At 40.4% G+C, this 19,847-nt stretch overlaps 1 protein-coding gene across 2 annotated transcripts in view; it reads left to right on the top strand.

Moving 5' to 3' along the window:
* AK4 (adenylate kinase 4) overlaps positions 1-19,847 on the top strand; it is a 76,664-nt gene that overhangs the window by 24,772 nt on the left and 32,045 nt on the right. For both annotated transcript variants that reach the window (XM_057717306.1, XM_057717300.1), the window contains one exon: positions 12,834-12,953. In XM_057717306.1, the coding sequence (XP_057573289.1) occupies positions 12,834-12,953 (120 nt within the window). The remainder of the gene's footprint in view (positions 1-12,833; positions 12,954-19,847) is intronic.

Raw genomic sequence — 19,847 nt, 5'->3', positions numbered from 1 at the left:
GGAGTGATCAATTATATAGACCACAGATTTACATAATTTTCGCTACAATTTCCTTTGGTTAAAACACCAATAATATTTGACCCCATGATGACCTAAATATTTTACCCTGAGACGGAATGGCAGAGGAAGGGTTCTGAAGACAGGTGTGCTTCGTGTGAAGTCAGGAGAGACATATTGTCAGTGACTTGATCCCATGGGGATCTTAGTCTGATGATGTCCAAAGGAACAATGAACAAATAGGATTAAAGTCTTTATAGTTTCAAAGTTTTGCATTATTTTACATTAAATAAGTTATACATTTATCTCTGGTACCTTTCCTTTTTTTCTTTTTGGCCGTGCCTTGTGGCTTGTGGAATCTTAGTTCCCCAACGAGGGATTGAACCCGTGCCCTCAGCAGTGAAAGTGTGGAGTCCTAGACGCTGGACCACCAGGGAATTCCCTCTGGTACCTTTTCTAGAAATAGTTTACAGTTTCTAATATCTTGTGACTTATCAGGAAAGCGTTAGGGTAAAACTTAGCTGTGACACACAGTCAACCAGAAGAAGAGACGGCTCAGAGAGAGGCAGCAGATTTTTGAGTTTCGCCTAGTGTAACCTCTCACTTGGGGCGACTTCCAAGTACCTGCATGTTAGTTTGAAATTAAGTTGTTTCCTTCATGCTAAACTTTCTGCTTCTTATGTTAGGGAATATTTTTGAGTCTCTTTTTTTTTTTATGGAACATACTATTTTTTTATATTAGAAATAATTTCAAATTCTCAAGAAGGGACTTTCACGTTTCTTTCAATAAGCAATATTTTTGAGTCTTAATCTCAGAAGTCTTTGAGTTGACTCCTGCACATCTTATGGGTATTTAAGAATTTGAGATGGCTTCAGGAGGAGCAAATATCCGCTTGCAGGAACAGACTCTTTCTTGTGAAGAGGTCAGGCTTGGGATCCCTATACAACCTGCAGCGATCTTTTCTGCACCAGCTTGAATGGACTGAAGCAATGGTCGTGAGACCCATTGACAAAAGTTCACAGTGTCCATTTGTAAAGACTAATCAGATAACAGAATGTTTTGCTTATTAATTCAGTAATTTATTTGACTTAGTTATTCAAGGCTTGCCAAAGAATTAGAAAAGATAATATTTAAAGGAGACATTTCTGTACATGATTTTTACTGTGTGAGAAGGTCTTTCTGAGCCTCAGCTACCTTAAAGTATGACTATGGTTATCAAAACTGTTGAACGATACAAAAGATATAAGGTCTGGTAGGGGGAGTAGTGATAAGAAAGTTCATCTAATTTGTAAGGCCTTAGGGATGGAAGGATGGAGTTATTTTTTTATTTTTTATAAATTTATTTATTTATTTATTGGCTGTCTTGGGTCTTTGTTGCTGCACATGGGCTTTCTCTAGTTGTGGTGAGTGAGGGCTACTCTTCCTTATGGTGTGCGGGCTTCTCATTGCGGTGGCTTCTGTTGTTGCAGAGTACAGGCTCTAAGCATGTGGGCTTCAGTAGTTGTGGCACGTGGGCTCAGTAGTTGTAGCTCATGGGCTTAGGGTGCAGGCTTAGTAGTTGTGGCACACAGGCTTAGTTGCTCCGAGGCATGTGGGATCTTCCCAGCCCAGGGATAGAACCTGTGTCGCCTGCATTGGCGGGCAGATTCCTAACCACTTCACCACTAGGGAAGTCCCATGGATGGGGTTTAAAGATAGGGTAGTTCTTCCTCTTAAGTAGAGTGGTTCTTATTGATCATTAAAGTGAGATAGCCTCTGGACTCAAGGGGATTATAATCTGGTATGAAGGATTTGTGAACAACCCCCATTCAACAAGATGAGTGAAATGTAGGTGGAGGTGCAACCACCTATGGTTGTACAGACTGTGACCTGCATGGGTGTGGCGGGGGGCACCTGGCTGAGGAGTGTTGGGGGTGGGCTTACAGTCCAGCCTTGGTTCTGTCCACCAAGCTGTTTTCCCTGGCATACAGCTGAGTTGACTTGGAGGAATGGGCACCTTCCAGAGGGGAGGTGTTTCTTCTAATTTCTGAAGCCACACTGTGTGTACTAGCTTCAGCCCAGGTGCTGATGGAATACAGAAGAGGGAATTACTACTCTGAAGGGCTGGTACCTGTAGTACTTGAAGGGCGATTCTTTTTTTTTTTTTTTAATATTTATTTATTTGGCTGCATCGAGTCTTAGTTGTAGAATGTGGGATCTTCATTGTGAGGCACGGGCTTCTCGCTAGTTGTGGCCCACAGGCTCCAGAGTGCGCAGGCTCAGTAGTTGCAGCACGCGGGCTTGGTCGCCGCTTGGCACGTGGGATCTTAGTTCCCCCACCAGGGATCGAACCCGCGTCCCCTGCATTGGAAGGTGGATTCTTAACCATTGGACCACCAGGGAAGTCCCAGAACTTGACTGTTTTGAAATAGGCTGGGTTGTCAACCGTTTGATGCCCGGCCAAGCTGTCAGTAGCCTGTAGCAACGTGTGGTGCTCCCTTCATTGTCTCCCTGCCGTGTAGTGAGACTCCCGTAGACTGGCACAGAGTCGTTGCTCAGTAAATATTTTTGAAAGAATGAATTGTAATTACAAGGTCAGTGAACTTCACTTATTACAACTTCCATGTAGTTGTTTTTGATATCTCTTTGCAACTGAACTGAACGTGGGAGTCCTAACTGGGAAAGATATATATATATATATATATATATATATTCTAATGTAAATTCGTAATCCAGCATACAGATTAGTGGCGGAAGTGTTTATACACGGGTCTGGTTCTGTCAGGAGTAGCTACCCCTTATGAAAGACTCCGTTAGCCCTGGTCCTCTAGGGAATGAATAGAGTTGGAAGGATCAGTCAGTCTTCAGGTGCGTAGTGAACATCTGCTTTGTGTCAGGTGCTGTTCATTGGGGCATCCGAGACAGCCGTATACCAGACAGACACAATCCCCTGTTGTATGGTGGGGAAGACTAAGTGAGACATAAAATGCAGATGTGATGGGTGCTGTAAGGAGGGAGGACAGGAAGCCATGGGAGCATGTTCTGGGCCCCTAGCCTCTTTTGGAGAAGTTGAGGAGGGAAGAAAGACCTGGGGCTGGAGAGTAGAGGTGAAGTGGGGTGGGAGCACACGGGTGATGGAAGAAAATCTTTGAGGCTGCTGAGGTAGGCAGGGGTCAGATCTTGGAGGGACTTGAAAGCCATCACAGTGGAATCCCTTTGAAGGCTTTTGAGCAGGGGTGCAGTGTTCTCAGATACACAACTTGGACCACTCCACACAACCTGAACCACTCTGGCTGCAGGGTGGAAAACAGTGGCATGAGATTGTGGGATGTGGAGGAGATTAGTGTTAGGAGAAAGCTACTGAATATTAAATCCTATCTTTTGAAGCCTAGCCTTAAAGAGGAAATAAAATCAGTTTGAGATTTGTACCAGGGGCAAGATGACATTTGGAATTTTAGTAGTCTAATTGTGAACCTGGTGTTTGAAGCTGTTTGTTTTCCAGGGTTAAACGTAAGGTTAAATGCAGAGCTCTCCTTCGATGCAGCCACCCCTTCTGTCTCCATGTGCATGGGGGATTGCTGAGAAGAATCTGGCTCTGGCTATTTTGAAATGGTTCCCTTTCCCCTCACCCTACTGGATGCCTGATTTTTCTCTGATACTTATTGTGGCAACCTGGTCAAGCTTCTGGGGAAAAATCTCATATTACGGGGTCCTCCCTCTGACTGGGCCCTCCTGGAGTTTTTGTCCACACACAGCCTCCAGCAGCTTGTCAATTACAGTTCAGGTTTTCCTCCCTGGCACGGGTTGCAGGGTTGCATGCATCGTTTACACCTGTGAGTCTCCGCTCAGGCACGTTGTGACCCCCTGTATTCACCTGTCTGTCCCTCCAATCTTGGGAGCAGTGGTTTGCTCTGTGTCCTCCCCTCTTTTATGGAACCAAGAAGAGTTGTTGATTTTTCAGTATGTTCAGCTTTTTACTTGTGGTTAGGACCTAGTGGTGACTTCCAAGTTCCTTACATGCGAGTTCAGAGCATACACTTTTCAGTAATTATATTCATGAGTCTGTCCCTCTGCTATTCTCATTCTTGGGGGTGTTCTTATATTTGTATGTCTTGTGCCTTGCATGTAGTAGATGCACAGAACATTTTGATTAGGTAAGTGGCGTGTTCCTGGGGAAGAGAATTTTCACCTGTGGTTCTGAGTAATTGGAGTGATTCTGACATACCCTAGGGGTAAAATAAGATGCTGGCAGGGTCATTGCACCGCAGGTTGGAGGCCCATGCCACAAAACACCCTTGTCGCTGTTGTCTTTATGATGGCACTTTCTGGGCTATTTTTTTTTTTTAAGCTCTTTATTAGAGTATATTGCTTTACACTGTTGTGCCAGTTTCTGCTGTACAACAAAGTGAATCAGCTGTATTTATACGTATATCTCCATATATCCTCCCTCCGGAGACTCCTTCCCACCCTCCCTATCCCACCCCTCTAAGTCATCACCCATCATCGAGTTGATCTCCCTGTGTTTTGCAGCAGCTTCCCACTAGCTATCAGTTTTACATTTGGTAGTGTATATATGTCAGTGCTACTCTGTCACATCGTCCCAGTTTCCCCTTCGCCCCCCACCCCGTGTCCTCAAGTCCATTCTCTACATCTGCATCTTTATTCTTGTCTGGGCTAGTTTTTGAAAAAAGTATTTGACAAAGAGAGACAAAAGACAGATATATTCAAATAAAATAAAAAAGGCCTCACTTGCCTTTGCTTAAAGTATTAATAGTAGTTGAGGTTTGGTTTCGAGAGACTTCCATTCCATAAGTGGATTTTACGTGACTAAAGTTGATTATCTTGGAGTCTTAATCTCCACCTTTGTGAAAACAAGTCTTTTGTCTTCAGTGTCAGGAGCCTAAGGGAGTCTCGTTGACTTTCTGTAAGTTTGGTCTAGGATTTCAGGGATACTCTTCAGTGGTCAAAGGTGAATTAACTGGCAGGTTGAGTTTTTGACTAAAAACTCTCATTTAGTTTGTGACCAATAACCTATTTCTATTTCAAAATATGTTTATATGGAACTTTATTGGCAATGTAAGTGTAACTTAATGTGACGTTTGTATAAGTATAACTTAATGTGATAATTACCATTTAATTTTTTTGCCTCGCAAAGTAAAATTCCATAAAATTTTGCTATTGAAAGCTTTTTGTGAGCTGGCACCGGATCCCAGTGTTTAGGTTCTGAGCTCTCGGACAGGCCTTCTCTGGGGTTGGTACAGGGCCTGGCCCATGGTAGATGCTGAATAAATATCAACTGAGTGAGTATTAAGTGGATTCAGAGAGGATTTAAACTATCAAACCAACCACATCCCATATTCTCCAGTTTCCCCTTAGTGAACAGAGTTTCCCATCTGTGTGCCACCTGCCCCCCCCCCAATTTCAGTAATCTGTCTTTCACATTTTGGGTCTTTATGCATCTATTCCTTTTTGGAAGTCATTCAGTCTCTGGAAATGTTTGAGCTGGCAGTCATGAATATTTAGGGTGGCTGTAGAATGGATTTTGTGCCACCTACATATCTGTGTGTGTGTTCTCATGGTTTTTCTAAAGAAATGTTAGTTGCTTAGTGGCTCCTAGTTATTTAGACAAAGATATTTTCTTTTCAATCAAGATGATGCACACTGTGTGTTCAGAATCCTTCCCTTTTAGCAGTGGACAGTGTTTTGCCATATTTGCTGCCCTGAATACAATGATCTATGTCAGTCTGCTAATGTGAATACGGACAACTTTAACGTGAAAGAACTGAAGCCAATAAAAATATCTTCCATAGCCTGGAAGCGTGAGTTTTGGAGAAATGGCCAGTTTAATAGGTACTGTTAAGTTCTGTGTCATCTTAAATTTTTATGCTTGGTATTATTTTAAATATACAACTTAATAGGTAGAATTAAATTCTGAAAATTTATATGTTGTCTGATCTGGTTAGAAATTGAAAACATGTATTTCTAAAGGTGACCAAGGTCATGTCTATTTTAATTTATATTTAGTAGTAATTAAATAGAATAGGTTTTTAAGAAACATTGCTACAGATGTTATATTATAAAAGAGATGGAACATTGATTTTCTTCTAATACATTTAACATTGAGGATGGTAATATATATCTATATATATACATACATAATTTTATAATACCATTAAAAAATAAATGTATTTAATTATTTAATCATTTATTTATTTATTGGCTGCATTGGGTTTTCATTGCTGCACGCAGGCTTTCTCTAGTTACATTGAGCCAGGGCTGCTCTTCATTGCAGTGCACACAGGCTCCTTACTGCGGTGGCTTCTCTTGTTGCGGAGCACGGGCTCTAGGTGCACAGGCTTCAGTACTTGTGGCACATGGGCTCAATAGTTGTGGCTCACGGGCTCTAGAGCGCAGGTTTAGTAGTTGTGGCGCACAGGCTTAGTTGCTCTGTGGCATGTGGCATCTTCCTGGAGCAGCGTTTGAACCCATGTTCCCTGCATTGGCAGGCGGATTCTTAACCACTGTGTCACCAGGGAAGTCCAATACATACCATTTTATAATCTGACACTTTCCCTTTTCTAAAGAAAGTTTCCCCAAAGGTGGCCTTAATCACTAGCATTCTGGTCAATCTCATAAACACATGATTAGTTTTAGTTTTATTTTTGGTTGTTGTGACACTTGAAAAATGCAAAGCTGTTGGCCTTTTTTTTTTGGATACTCTTAATTTATTAAGTTTATTTTTGAAAACTTCCTGGTGGTTTGTGGTTTGTGTTTTTAGTGAGTGTGTGTGTGCATGTGCACGTATGTGTAGACACTGGGGATGCAAAAGCTGTGTAAGACAGCGTATGTGTATCTACAGCCTTTCTTTGGAATACTGCTTGAGAAATTAGAGCAGGTATGTGTTTTATGCCAACATGCTGGCATTAGCATTTAATGATACTGCTTTCTCTTCCAAGCAAACTGACAAGGGCAGATGAAAGTCCTGTTTTCTGGAATGGGCCTGTCTTCTGACTAGTGTTTTATTTCAGATTGCTGTTGTGGTGAGGTCTTCATTCAGATGCGGATACATTAAGTCCATTTTGCTCTGGCTGCTGTTGACTTTTCCTGGTTTTCCTTGGGTGGGGGTGAATTGAGAGACATGGAGGAAGTTTGATTTTGTATCCGCTTAGAGGGCATGCTGTCTGTCCTGCTCCAGAGGAGAGCCAAGGCTGCCAAAAATAGTTGGGAAAGGATGCTGCCCTTAGACCTTTCTCTTCATTAGTAAATTGAATCAAGATGGTTCTGGAAGCCTTCCACAGAGTTATTTTGAACTTGGAGTTGCACAGTCTACGATGGGTTAGCTCAAGGTAATCTCTCAAGGTCCAGAAGGTCTTATACCGTCGCTTCTGCTTTGGGCTGGGCCTGTCTGTGCTGGGGTTATTGTCATGGGCTCCTTTGCTCTCACCACGCCAACCCCATCCAAATTTCACATTGCCGTGGGCCTGTGGCTTGTGTGGTCACACAGGCCCTGCACTTAGTGTAATGCTCTGCTGCTGACATCTTGAAATTTTTACCTTTTGAACAGGGAGGCTCCATGTTTTCCCTTGGTGCTGGGCTTGGCGAGTTAAGTAGTTGGTTTTAGTTGTGGGAGTGGCATTTCTGGAACTACCTCTTTTTCCTTTAGTTTTCAAAGCCCATGCTCCTTATCCTTCCTGTCTAGCTCTCTCTCTCGTGGTGTGGTTTTTATCAGATGTCACTAATTGAAGTTCCTCCAAGTATGCCAAGCCAGCCCCATGCCTCTGCAACACTGGCTCCTGGTGTTTCCTTCCCCCCCATTTCCCCTCTCGGACCTGGCTCGTTGCTCTTCATGGTTTGACATGCTGAGGAAATAAGACTGAGCTGTGAAACCCTACATGGCCATCTCACCTAGGTAGTACTGATCACACTTTGTCTCATATCTCCCTTGAAAAAGTTGATACCTGGCAAGGTTGAGCTATATATGACCTTGAGGAAATGGTTCTGTAATAAGTGTACAGAAAGGATTGCAAGAAGAATCCCATCCCTTACTTTACAACAACTGATCCTTAAATCCCCTTTTATCATGATGATTGTGTATAGGAAGATCAGTTGATTTTTGCCAGCGGAAAAGAATTCTCTATGATCTTCGATATATTCATTCATTCATGCAGCAAATTTTTTACGGAATATCTGTGCACGCCTGACTATATTCTAAGCACTGAGGATGTGGCAGTGTGCCAAGTACTATTTTTTTTTCAATGAGCTAATAATAATATTCTAGTCAGGGGGGACAGAAAGTGAATTCATAAATCCATCAATATATAATATGTAAGGTCTGTAGTTATAGAAAATAATGCACAGTAGGATAAGAGAGTAGAGGGTGATAAGGGTGTGTGTTTGTGCTTGTGCTATTTAGATAGGGTGAAAGGCCTATTTGAGGTGATATTTAATCAGTGACCTGAATGTAGTGAGGGCTTGGCCCATGTGAAATTCTGGGGGAGAGAGTGTTCCTGGCAGAGGGAAGAACAAATGCAAAGGTCCTGGAGTGAGCACATGCTTATGATCTTCAGGAAAGTGCAAGGAGGCTGTTGTGTCTGAACTAGGATGGACCATAAGGAGAGAAGTAGGAGATGGGGTCAGAGAACTAGGGGCTTGGAGACCAAGGTGAGGACTTGGCTTATACTCTCAATGAGATGGGAAGTCATGGGAGAGTTATGGTGGACTTGCATGTTAAAAGGATGGCTCTAGCTGCTGCAGTTATGCAAAGGTGCCACCTCACATGCTACTAAGAAGTCAAGTAAGCTAAGTATTGAGAATTGGCAGTTTAGGTCATCTGAATATTCTATTTGGTTGACTGATGTGTGGAAAACCGCAGAAGCAATCTTTTGATTTTGTAGATGGTCAAGGATTGTTATGGGTAAAGGACCCGCTTTGATCTTAGGTATGAGACTGTTTATCAGTCCGTTGATTCGTTGACCAATTGTCTCCTCTTCACTATATAAAGATCTCTAAATTAGATCTTTGAGTGTTTCTCACTGCTTCCTTCCTTTTGCTCTGCTTTCCGATAAGCCAGGCACTCCTGTTAACTACCAGGGTGGTCCAGGGCCCTCAGCGTGCTTTCCTCTCCTTGCAACATAGCCTATTCTGCAGCAGCACCACAGCTTGCTCTAGTTTGTTCACCCACAGTTGCTGTTTGCACTATTGTGTTTTGATCAATTGTCTTGGATATGAGAGACACTGTGGAAGTAGAATTTCAAGATCATGTTTAGTTAGATAAAAAGAATGGGAGAAATCAAGAAAAACAAGACAACTAACGCTTAAGCTTAGGTGACATCTGAGAAGAGTACAGTAGTCCCCCCTTATCTGTGGGGAATTCTTTCCAAGGCCCCCAGTTGATGCCTGAAACCACAGAGAGTACTGAACCCTATATAAACTATCTTTTTTTCTCTATACATACATACCTAGGATAAAGTAATTTTGATAAGGTAATTTTATGGTAAAGTAATTTATAAATTAGGCACAGTACGAGATTAACAACAATAACTAATAATAAAATTGAAGAGTAATAACAATATAGTGTGATAAAAGTTATGTGAATGTCATCTCTCAGAATATCTTGTACCAATTTATTGCTTTTTTCGTCTCCACTAAGCCTTTATCATGCACTGGATTCATAACTTTCGCAGTTTGAGGTTCAGCAGCAAAACTGGCATGAATTTCTTTTTCCCTCTTTGCAGTTTCACGGATAGGTTTGTTCTTACCGTGTATCTTAGCGGCCTCAGCATACAGTGTTTTTCTTTCCTCCTTAAGTCAGACTTTTACCTTTTCACTTAAAAGAAGCACTTTGCTGCTTCTCTTTGGCACATTCGAATGGCCAGCATGACTACTTTTGCACTTTGTGTTATTACGTGAAATAGGGTCACTTGGAACAGCGGTATGGACCGAGACAGCTGATCTGATGACCAAGAGAACCACTCAGCAACTAACAGACGGGATGCTCTGGACCAGGAGGTGATTCACATCCCAGGCGGGACTGAGCAGGACAGCAAGGGTTTTCATCATGCCACTCAGAATGGCGCCCAATTTAAGACTTATGAGTTGCTTATTTCTGGAATTTTCCACGTAATATTTTCAGACTGTGGTTGACCTTGGGTAACTGAATCCAAGGAAACTGCATAAGGCGGTTCTCTATTACTGACGATGCAAGAAACACTAGGGCAAGAACAGAGGGGAGGGGAATGTTGATTTTGGACAGGATAAGTTTGAGGTGTCAGTGGGAGGACATAGTGAGCCATTTAGGGGATACTCAGAGGCTTTAGAGGTATATCATTTTGAATACTGTTCTTCATTAAATTACTGAATTCAGGTGTATCCTAATACCATAAATCCTCCATCTGGAGGGACCTGAAACATGAATGAAGCCCAATCCCCAATCCAGTTTTCAAAATCCCTCTATGGTATCCCTTCTGGGCAGTCTCCACTCAAACATTTCCTTAGGCAGCTTTTCCTGTGCATTTGTAATTCCCACTGCTAGTCCTAATTCTAAACCCTGGGGATTAAATAAGATAATGCCTTTTCCATGTGTCAAGTATCAAGTTATGGGTAAATTGTTATCCTGTCCTTCTCTGGGTCTTCTCTTTTCCAAACAAAACAATTCCTACTCATTACTGTTTCCTCATGGGATATCTGGAGCCAGTTCATGTCTTGGTCTCTCACCTTGGAAGATGTGTATTTGTTGTTTATATGTACCTTAAAGTTTGGTGGATGGGACTAAAAACAGGGCTCTGGGGCTGGCCTGGCCATTGCAGAGTAAGTACCAAGCTTGTCAGTTACTCTGAGCATGCTGTCTGACAGTGATTTTTCAGATATAAAACATGTATACCTTACAGGTATTACCCAAGAGAACTGAAAGCATGTAGTCACACAAAGACTTGTACATTGCAGCATTATTCAGAATATCCAAAGAGTGAAAACAACCCAAGTGCCTGATAACTGATGTATGTATAAACAAAATATGGTATATCCATACAATGGAATCATAATATTCAGCCATGAAAATGAATGAAGTACTGATAGATGGTACAACATGGTTAAACCTTGAAGACATTGTGCTAAGTAAAGCAACCAGACACAAAGAACCACATGGTGGTAACCCCCCCCCCCCAAAAAAAAAAAAAAAAGAACCACATGGTGTGCTTCCATTTATGTGAAATGTGCAGAATAGGCAAATCTATAAAGACAGAAAGTGGATTAGGAGCTACCAGAGCCTAGAGGGAGGAGGGAATGGGGAGTGACTGCTAATAGGTACAGGGTTTCTTTCTGGGGTTATATAAATGTTCTGAAATTAGGTAGTGGTGATGGTTGCACAATACTGAGGAAGTATTAAAAACCACTGAATTGTACACTTTAAAATGGTGAATGTTACGGTGTGTGAATCATGTCTCAGTAAAGCTGTGGTGAAAGAGTACGGATATTACCTCCTGTCTAAAGTTGAGGCTCTTATGAGGAATCAATGAAATAGCATTTGTAAAGTGTTAAAGCATAGTCCCTGGGATAATATGTACTCTCAGTTATTGTTGCTCTTAAGGAAAGTAGTACTGCTTAAATATCAGTAAGCTGCAACTTTTAGTCACTACTGCATTTGTAGAATATTACCTGTTAAATAGCATGCAGTCAACAAATCCTTTTGAGTGAACGTGTTTTGTTCACATTCCTGTTTAGCCATACATATGTTCCATTTCTTGCAGCATGGTAATGAATCCACATCATTTGGCCTAGTTTTGGGCTCATTGTTCAGTGACTGGGAACTCTTCACAGCCCATGTTTCAGCGCTGAAGTCAAAAGAGTTGAGAATGTAGACTCAGTCTGGCGAAGGAAGGGCTCTGCCTTAAATTCTAGGTGAAGGTGGGGGCAAAGTGATTCTTGCACTTTTTGTCCTAGTAATATAATTCTGCTTTATGTTTTTATAAGAACTTAATTGGCCTGTCAAGAATGGTTCATTATCAGATTCCTGGAGAGCAGGGGACTTCATCTTGGTTAAAAAAAAAAAAAAAAATCAGTTCCTAGAAATTTAACAGATCTAAACTGCTAATTTGTTCTCCTGAACTCAATTTACAATTTCCACATATAAGAAATTGTTATTTTAAATTATGATAGGAGCATTTTTTTCTTTGAAAAAAATTTTAAAATTCACATCTTTTTACGAACTTGGCATTCCACTAATAACACTGAGTTGCTTCTACAACTGCGTCAGCAAGGTGCCATCTGCTTCTACTGAGGCTCATGGAAAGAAATAAACTGGTCGATATTTGTGTCATCCAGCATTCTTTCTAGAAGAGCAGTGGAAATTTTTTCCTTTGGTCTCTAAAGAATGGCTGTGTCCCTCAGCTTCCTTTAGTCTTCCGTGTACTGTGAACCGTGTGGTCGATCCAGTTTTCTTGTTACCATAAACTGGTGGGAGGCTTGGGTTCAATGTGCAGCTCACTTCCAGGAAGCAGCCTGGACTTGTTTCCTCTCCGGCCACTTGTGTTCCATCCTCCATCTAGACTCCAACTTTTTTTCCCCACTCTGATTTTCTCTTTGCCTTATTTATATTTCCTTTTACTTTTATTTCTGTCTGTGTATATCTTCAAGAGATGCTTTTATAATTCTCTGGCAGACAAATGGGAGACAATGCCACCATTATTGAAGCTAGTTTTTAAAAAATTACTCTAAAAGCCTTTAGCCATAGCTTTCCTCCAGGTCATCAGGGAGGAATTAGAGAGAAAGCAGAACTGTCAGAAGAGAGTTAGTAAGCTTTTTTTTTTCTTTTTTCTTTTTTGAAGCTTTTTTGAGTGTCTTTTTCCTGTCTTTTTAATAGAAGTTGGCGATATGGCAAAGCAGTACATAGAGAAAGGTCTTTTGGTCCCAGATCACGTGATCACACGCCTCATGCTGTCGGAGCTGGAGAACAGGCGCGACCAGCACTGGCTACTGGATGGTGAGTTGACCCTGTGGATTTGCTGGGCCTCTGCCACTAGTGGGTCATGGTCTCCTTGCACACTTCCATAATTTCTTTTGCAAAATGACTTTTCCCCCTAAACATTCAGTCATCTATTTAGATATATTCCAATTTGGCAACGTGATAGAAACCCCATGTGGCGAAGCCTTTTAATTCCTCTGTCTGCAGACTGCCATCCCTAGCACCATCAACTGGAAGCGAACCTTCACTGAAGTCCTGTTACTGCAGTTTTGATCATGCCTTTTGTTTCTGTGACTGTTATCATAAGTATGACTTATCTTAAATCAGAGGTTCTTTCATTCAAAATAGGCCACATAAATTAAAAAGGATTAGTTATCATTTTTTACCTGTCAGATAAAAAAGGATGGAAAATCTGAAAACCTTTTATTGAGAGTGTAGGAAATCAGTATTCTTGAGAGTATAAAATGGGCAACCTTTGGCCTGTGGAAGACATGTGTTTATTTATTAGGCAGTAATGAATAAAGCTCCTACTGTGTGTCAGGAACTATTAGGTGCTGTTGATAAAATGGCAAGATACTTTCTCTATTCCTAACGGGACATATCACAGTAGGGGAGTCAGGTATGTAAAAAATTGACAGTATAATAAAATCATATACATGTGGCACACTGAAGACACAAAGGAGAAGATTATCGGCTCTATTGGTGGGAGGTGGGGTTGGAACAACTTTATGGAAGAAGAATGGAGAGATATCCTGCAGGTTGATGGATGGGGGTTGGGAAGAGGGATTGTTGCAGAAGAGGGGCAGTGTGAACTGGGTAAGAGGGGAATGGCATAGCCTAGTGTTTTCTTGGGCCTGCAAACAGAGAGAGGCAGGAGAAGTCCTGGGGTGATGGACTTCGATTCTATACACAGATGGTGGAACTGGAAATTTTTGGCTGTAGGGACCACCGAAGAGTTCCGAAAGGGAGTAACATGATCAGATCTATTTGTGTTTCAGAAAGACTATTCCGTTAGCAGCAGAGTGATTAGATGCTGGGGTAGGGGAGGAGATGGTGACTGGAAGCTAATTAACAGATTGTTAGCACCATTGGACCAAGAGATGCCGAAGGCCTGAATTTAAGCACCAGCAGTGAGATGGCGAGGAGGCACTCTTCCTGAAAGACTGCATTGAGGAGGAAGAATTGACAGGGGTGGGACTGATGTTAGGCACTGTATCCCGGGGGTTTTCTTTGATCACCTTCCCAGCTTTTAGAGTCTCTTGGCTGTCATCACCTTCCCTACACTTCTCCAGCTATGTTAATTTCTCCAGACTCTAAATATTTAACTCAAAAAAGTTAGTCTCCCACTACTTCTTCTTATGTGGGTGTTTGCCATGACTGATAAACTTTAGCTTTGCCACCACCTAACAGTAATTTCTCTAGTTTAAATTCTTTAATTGTAAGGCTTCTCACCTTATAAAATAAACTTGTATAGTTTTAAGTAAACTTAACTGTTTTAAAAAAAGGATCATCTATGTTAAACTCCTTTGGGAGGTGGTTAGTATAATAACCAGTAATCCCAGTTAGTGCCAACACTCTCCTCTTTGAATCCCAGCTCTGCAGTTTACCAGCAGTGTCAGTGACCTTGGGCAAGTTACCTTAGCTTTCTGTGCATTTTATTCCTCATGGAAAACAGAGGTTTCAAAAAGGATGAAGTAAGTGAATATACAGAAAGTGCTTAGTAGAATACTGGCCATATAGTAAGTGCTATGGAAGTATGAGATTTTGTGATTTGTTGTACATGAAGTGCAGATAATGGTTTCTTTTGGTGACTGTGAAGTGTTAAGTTCAAAAATAGTTTAAAAAATATTCAGCCATGCGAAGTTGAAAAGTCAGCTTCAGTTGTGAAATGTTTTATGTATCTTTTCATTGCTTTGCTTTTGCCATAACTTTTCCTCTCCGTGAGTAACTGAAGTTCTTTTACATCATAGGCCTGTTTTTAGTAAAGGACGTCAGTCTCCGATTTAGTTTGTATCTTTCTCCTTGAAAACCCATCTGGTCACGGTTTTGGTTGTGATTTTTCTTTAAAGCTCTGGAATAAATCCATTTGGCAAAGTGAGGACCATCAGGAATGCTAAGTTCTGTGTTCAGTTTGAAACTCCTTATGTTCCGGGGCACATGCTCTGCGGAGGCTGTGCCTGTTGAGTGTGCTGAAAGGTGATTGCATGTGGAAAGGTCAAGAAAAGAATTCTGGTTGACAGATGACTCATCATCTTGGTCCATATGGCTGTAGGGAGGCATCCTGCAAATGGTGGGTGGAAAGCATGGATGCAAGCCAGGGGAACGCCAGGGGTGGCAGTGGATGGGCTTGGTGAGTGCTCTGTGGTTTGGTCAGCTACATCCTTGCTAAAAACAGTTCAGCACCACCTTGCCTTCACAGTGTGCTTTTTAGTTGGATAAGAAACACTCTCTTATGTGTTAATATGTGTATATAAGTGTGGTTTTTCCCCTCTGTTTTTTCTTTTTCTTTCTTTAATTTCTTTAGATGTTTAATGTCTGAGAGCAGTTTTCTAAAAATAATTTTCTTTAATTTTTAAGACAAATGTTCAACCAGAGGAATGTCATGCACAAGCCTTCTAATTTTGCTATGATGGTTTTGTTTTGTTTTGTTTGTTTTTCATTTTTTAAAGAGGGTGTTTACTGCTTACTAGGTGATCTTAAGGTGAAATAGTAACTAGGGAACAATAACCAGCTCTTTAAATAACCAGCTCAAATGCAGATTCTTCACTTTAAAAAAAAAAAAGCTGGCAGTGAGATGAGGCCCATAGGGAGGTATGTTAGGTACTAGATTTTTTTTCTTTTTCCATTTCTAAAGGTGGCTGCCAAAAGCTGTGCATTTAAACGGTAACCTGCAAGTTCTCAGGCTCAGTGCTAATTTATCTCAAGATGTAACAGAATTATCAGATGACCTTAGGTGTCATCTAAAATATTTTAAATTTGTTGTCAAAGTGTGGTTTGACAGAAAGCAATGTTAAGTTGTGGAATTATGAGTGGGATATAACTTAAGCCTTTTCATTGGAGATGAAGATAACTTTACAAGGAAAGTCGTCATTCAGTCCATGGTTGTATATTCCTTTTGATTCATTCTGAGTGCTAGCTGGTGCTTTCTGCGGGTAATTCTGGGAATTTTTTTTTTCCACAGAAGTCAGAGCCACTTGAATGTGTGCAGTGTTTGTATGTGTTTGTTTTCCCTGAGTGTTGAGTGTTCTCAGGCCTAAGATATTCCAGGATACATGCTCATTCAGAGCCCTTGCTATCCAAGTAAAAGGTGGATGCTGGGAAACCAAGCTACAGATGCTGGAGCTACAGTATTTTGTCCTGATTTTGCAAACATATTTTACCATACTGGACTGTACATAACTGCTCTGACGTTATCCCCTTCGTATTTTTCTTTCTGAATCAGACCTCTGAATGGTGTTTTACATCCCACTGGGCAACATATGCCTACAGAAAAAAAGCCAACAATCCCATATCTTTTTTTTTTAAGAACTTTTATTGAGATACAGTTAACAGACAATAAACTGCATATATTTAGGGTATACAATTTGGTATTTTTTTTTTATTAGTAATGCATATATGGCAATCCCAATCGCCCAATCCCATATCTTTTTGAAAGATCTTCTGAATCACGTCTTTTAAGAAATGCCAAGGGCAGTTTTTTCTGTTGCCCTTGTGAATGTAGGGTATGTTTCAAAAATAAAATGTATGATAGGTTTGTTTGGATGGTCACTGAACATTCTCTTTGGGGGAAAAAAGTCAGGCTTTCTTGTTGTGTATGCGTGCATGTGTTTGTGTGTGCTCATGTGCGTGTGTTTAAGAGGGTGGTAGAGTATCTTACTCATTTACCTTCGGATATTTTTTAATTGAAATACAGTTGATTTACAATGTTGTGTCGGTCTCAGCTGTACAGTAAAGTGACTCAGTTATACACATATAGACATTCTTTTTTTCTGTTTTTTTCCATTATGGTTTATCATAGGATATTTAATATTGTTCCCTGTGCTATAAAGTAGGCATACCTGCAGATGTTTAGCCCTGAAAAATATTGTCAGGTAACATTTGTATCTTCGATCACTGTTAAGACAATATGTCTACTCTTACCGTGAACAGAAGGTTTGAAACAGTTGTAGTGACTGCTAAAGAATAGTCTTAGACTCGATGGAACTCTGCTGGGTACAGTGGCAGTTTTCATGCCTGCCAAGCATGGATTGAACAGTTGTAACCTCTGGTCTCTTACCAGACGCCTCCTTCTTGACACAATCACATATATAGGAAGGAACATGAAAATGAAAAAGATATGTATATGTACAGACACCGATATAGATATTAGAATTTAGCATTTCGATAATAAACTGCTGAGAAACTTAACAAAATGTTCAGTCTTTGTGAGGGTCATCTTTGGCTTAAATCACAGTAAAGAAGTTTTGTTTTTTTTTTTTAAACTTTTTATTTTATATTGGAGTATAGTTGATTAACAATGTTGTGTTAGTTTCAGGTGTACAGCAAAGTGATTCAGTTATACATATGTAGGTGTCTATTCTTTTTCAAATTCTTTTCCCATTTAGGTTATTACATAATATTGAGCAGAGTTCCCTGTGGTATACGGTACGTGCTTGTTGCTTATCCATTTAAAATATAGCAGTGTGTACATGTCAATCCCAAACTCCCTAACTATTCCTCCCTGCCCCCTTCCCCTGGTAACCATAATTTCAAAGAACTTGGTTTTTATTCCATGACTCTTCCTTTGTTCAGTGTCCTTGGTATCCATATGAGCTCAGAGTATGATTGAAAAACATGGTAAAACTCCAGATCTCTTCTTCATTTCATTGGATTCTCTCCTGAGACCTGGTCCCTGTATCCATTTCTGGTGGGTTTCTTCTGATTGATCAGACCACTGCCTCAGGATAAGGAACAATCTTAATATAGTAGACAATCCTGACTTTGTTTATTTGGTTTATGTTTTCAGAGAATGACTAGATTTTAACATGCAAGCATTAAAGGCCATACGGGAAACATATGTATACGGATATTTGAACACATCCTAGAAAAACTTGGTTCGGAGCTCAAAAATCAAATTGAGTGTACATTATCTGTGGATCCCATTGATCCATCCGAGGAGGGAATAGCACACTTCCTGACGTTATAGCCCAGGAGGAGCAAATGCTGCGTTAAACAGTCGAAGTGTAAGATCTTGGGAGCACCAGCGAAGGGGGTGAGAGGGGCAAGGTAGTACGGAGGAGGAAGTGACTGGCCCTGGTTTGGGGGCAAGGGAGACAGCTATTAGGAAGGCTTCTGAGAGAAGGTGACGCCAAGAGTGAAATTTGGAAAGTGGGAATAAAGCACATTCTAGATGGAGGGAACATCATGTACAAAAGGTATAGAGGCACAAGAAGAGACTCTAAAAAGGAGTATGTATGTGTATAACGGATTCACTTTGCTGTACAGCAGAAACTAACGCATTGTAAGTCAACTATACTCCAATAAAAATTAATTTAGAAAAAAGGTATAGAGGCATGAAACAACATGGTGTGTTCTGGAAACCACAAGTAGTTGGATAATCCTGGAGCCGAAAATATGAGCAGATGAGGCTGGAAAAGTGGGTGGGGGCAAAAGTTAAACACTTCTTGAAATTCAAAAACGGGGAGTTGTGTCAAAATTAATATTATAAATGAGTTGGAAGGAAGTTAAAAATAAAATTTAAAACTGAATTTGAAAGAGTGAATAACTTATTTTTAAACTTTCCTTCCAACTTTTAAAAATTAACTAAATTTAAACAATTTTAAAGTCAGACATACTTTAGACTTTAAAGTATGGTTTCCCTGTGTTTGGGCCTGTCTTGTCATACACTTTCAGATGCACTTAGCTCATTTGCTAATGCTACTTACTTAGAAGTCTATAAAGTAAGGCATAGGGGGAAACTAATTTTAGATGTTAGGAGAGCCTGCTTCCCTAATTTATGAAGCAGATATCTTGGGAATTGGATGAACCAAGACAATTCATTGCAAAACTCCATCCAAAGCATATGAGGTATACTCTGCTAGTTTAATAATAAAACAATTATTGTATACTTACTATGCACTAAGAAAACAGTTATGTGGTGGAAAAAGCATGAACTTAGGAGTCAGGCCTCATTAGCTTGTAGTTTTGAACAAGCAAAGTTACCTTTCCGGGATGCTTTTTTCTTTTCTGTAAAATAGGAGTATGTATGGCATAGGTTTGCGAGGATTAGCTAACAAATGTAAAACTTGTAGTAGAGTTCTGGAACATAGTAGGTGGTCAGATGTTAGGTATGTGTTCTTATTTTCTGTGTAAAGATAATTTAATTGATAATTATTAATGTAAATATGTGATAGGCACTGATATAGATGTTAGAATGTAACATTTCAACAATAAACTGTTGAGAAACTTAAAAATTTGTCATTGTAATAAATAAGGATCATCCTATTTTCCCCTCATTAAGTACACTTGGGGAAAGCCTAAGTAAATAAAATCACTCATCTTCTATTAAACCTTACCTAGCAATATAAAACAAAATAGGATAAAACTCTGATTTTCCTATCACGAATAAGAAAAATCTGATTTTGGAAAGATGAACAAGTTGATTAGGGTTAAAAGTAGAAAGTGATGCGGAAAAATGCAGACAATTTATTTTATCTTTGGGGGGCCATGCCTTGCGGCTTGCAGGATCTTAGTTCCCCAACCAGGCATTGAACCCAGGCCCTCGGCAGTCAGTGTAAGTGCCAAGTCCTAACCACTGGACCACCAGGAATTTCCCACAGACAATTTAATTTACCTTTTTTGTACTGTTTTTATAGAAATTATACGTGATCACTATAAAACATTCAGGCCATATGGAAAAATGCAAAGAAAAGC

Source organism: Hippopotamus amphibius, chromosome 1, assembly GCF_030028045.1.
Source record: "Hippopotamus amphibius kiboko isolate mHipAmp2 chromosome 1, mHipAmp2.hap2, whole genome shotgun sequence".
NCBI lineage: Eukaryota > Metazoa > Chordata > Mammalia > Artiodactyla > Hippopotamidae > Hippopotamus > Hippopotamus amphibius.
Note: the sequence above shows the minus strand (reverse complement) of the source record. Positions and strands in the feature narration are given on the sequence as shown.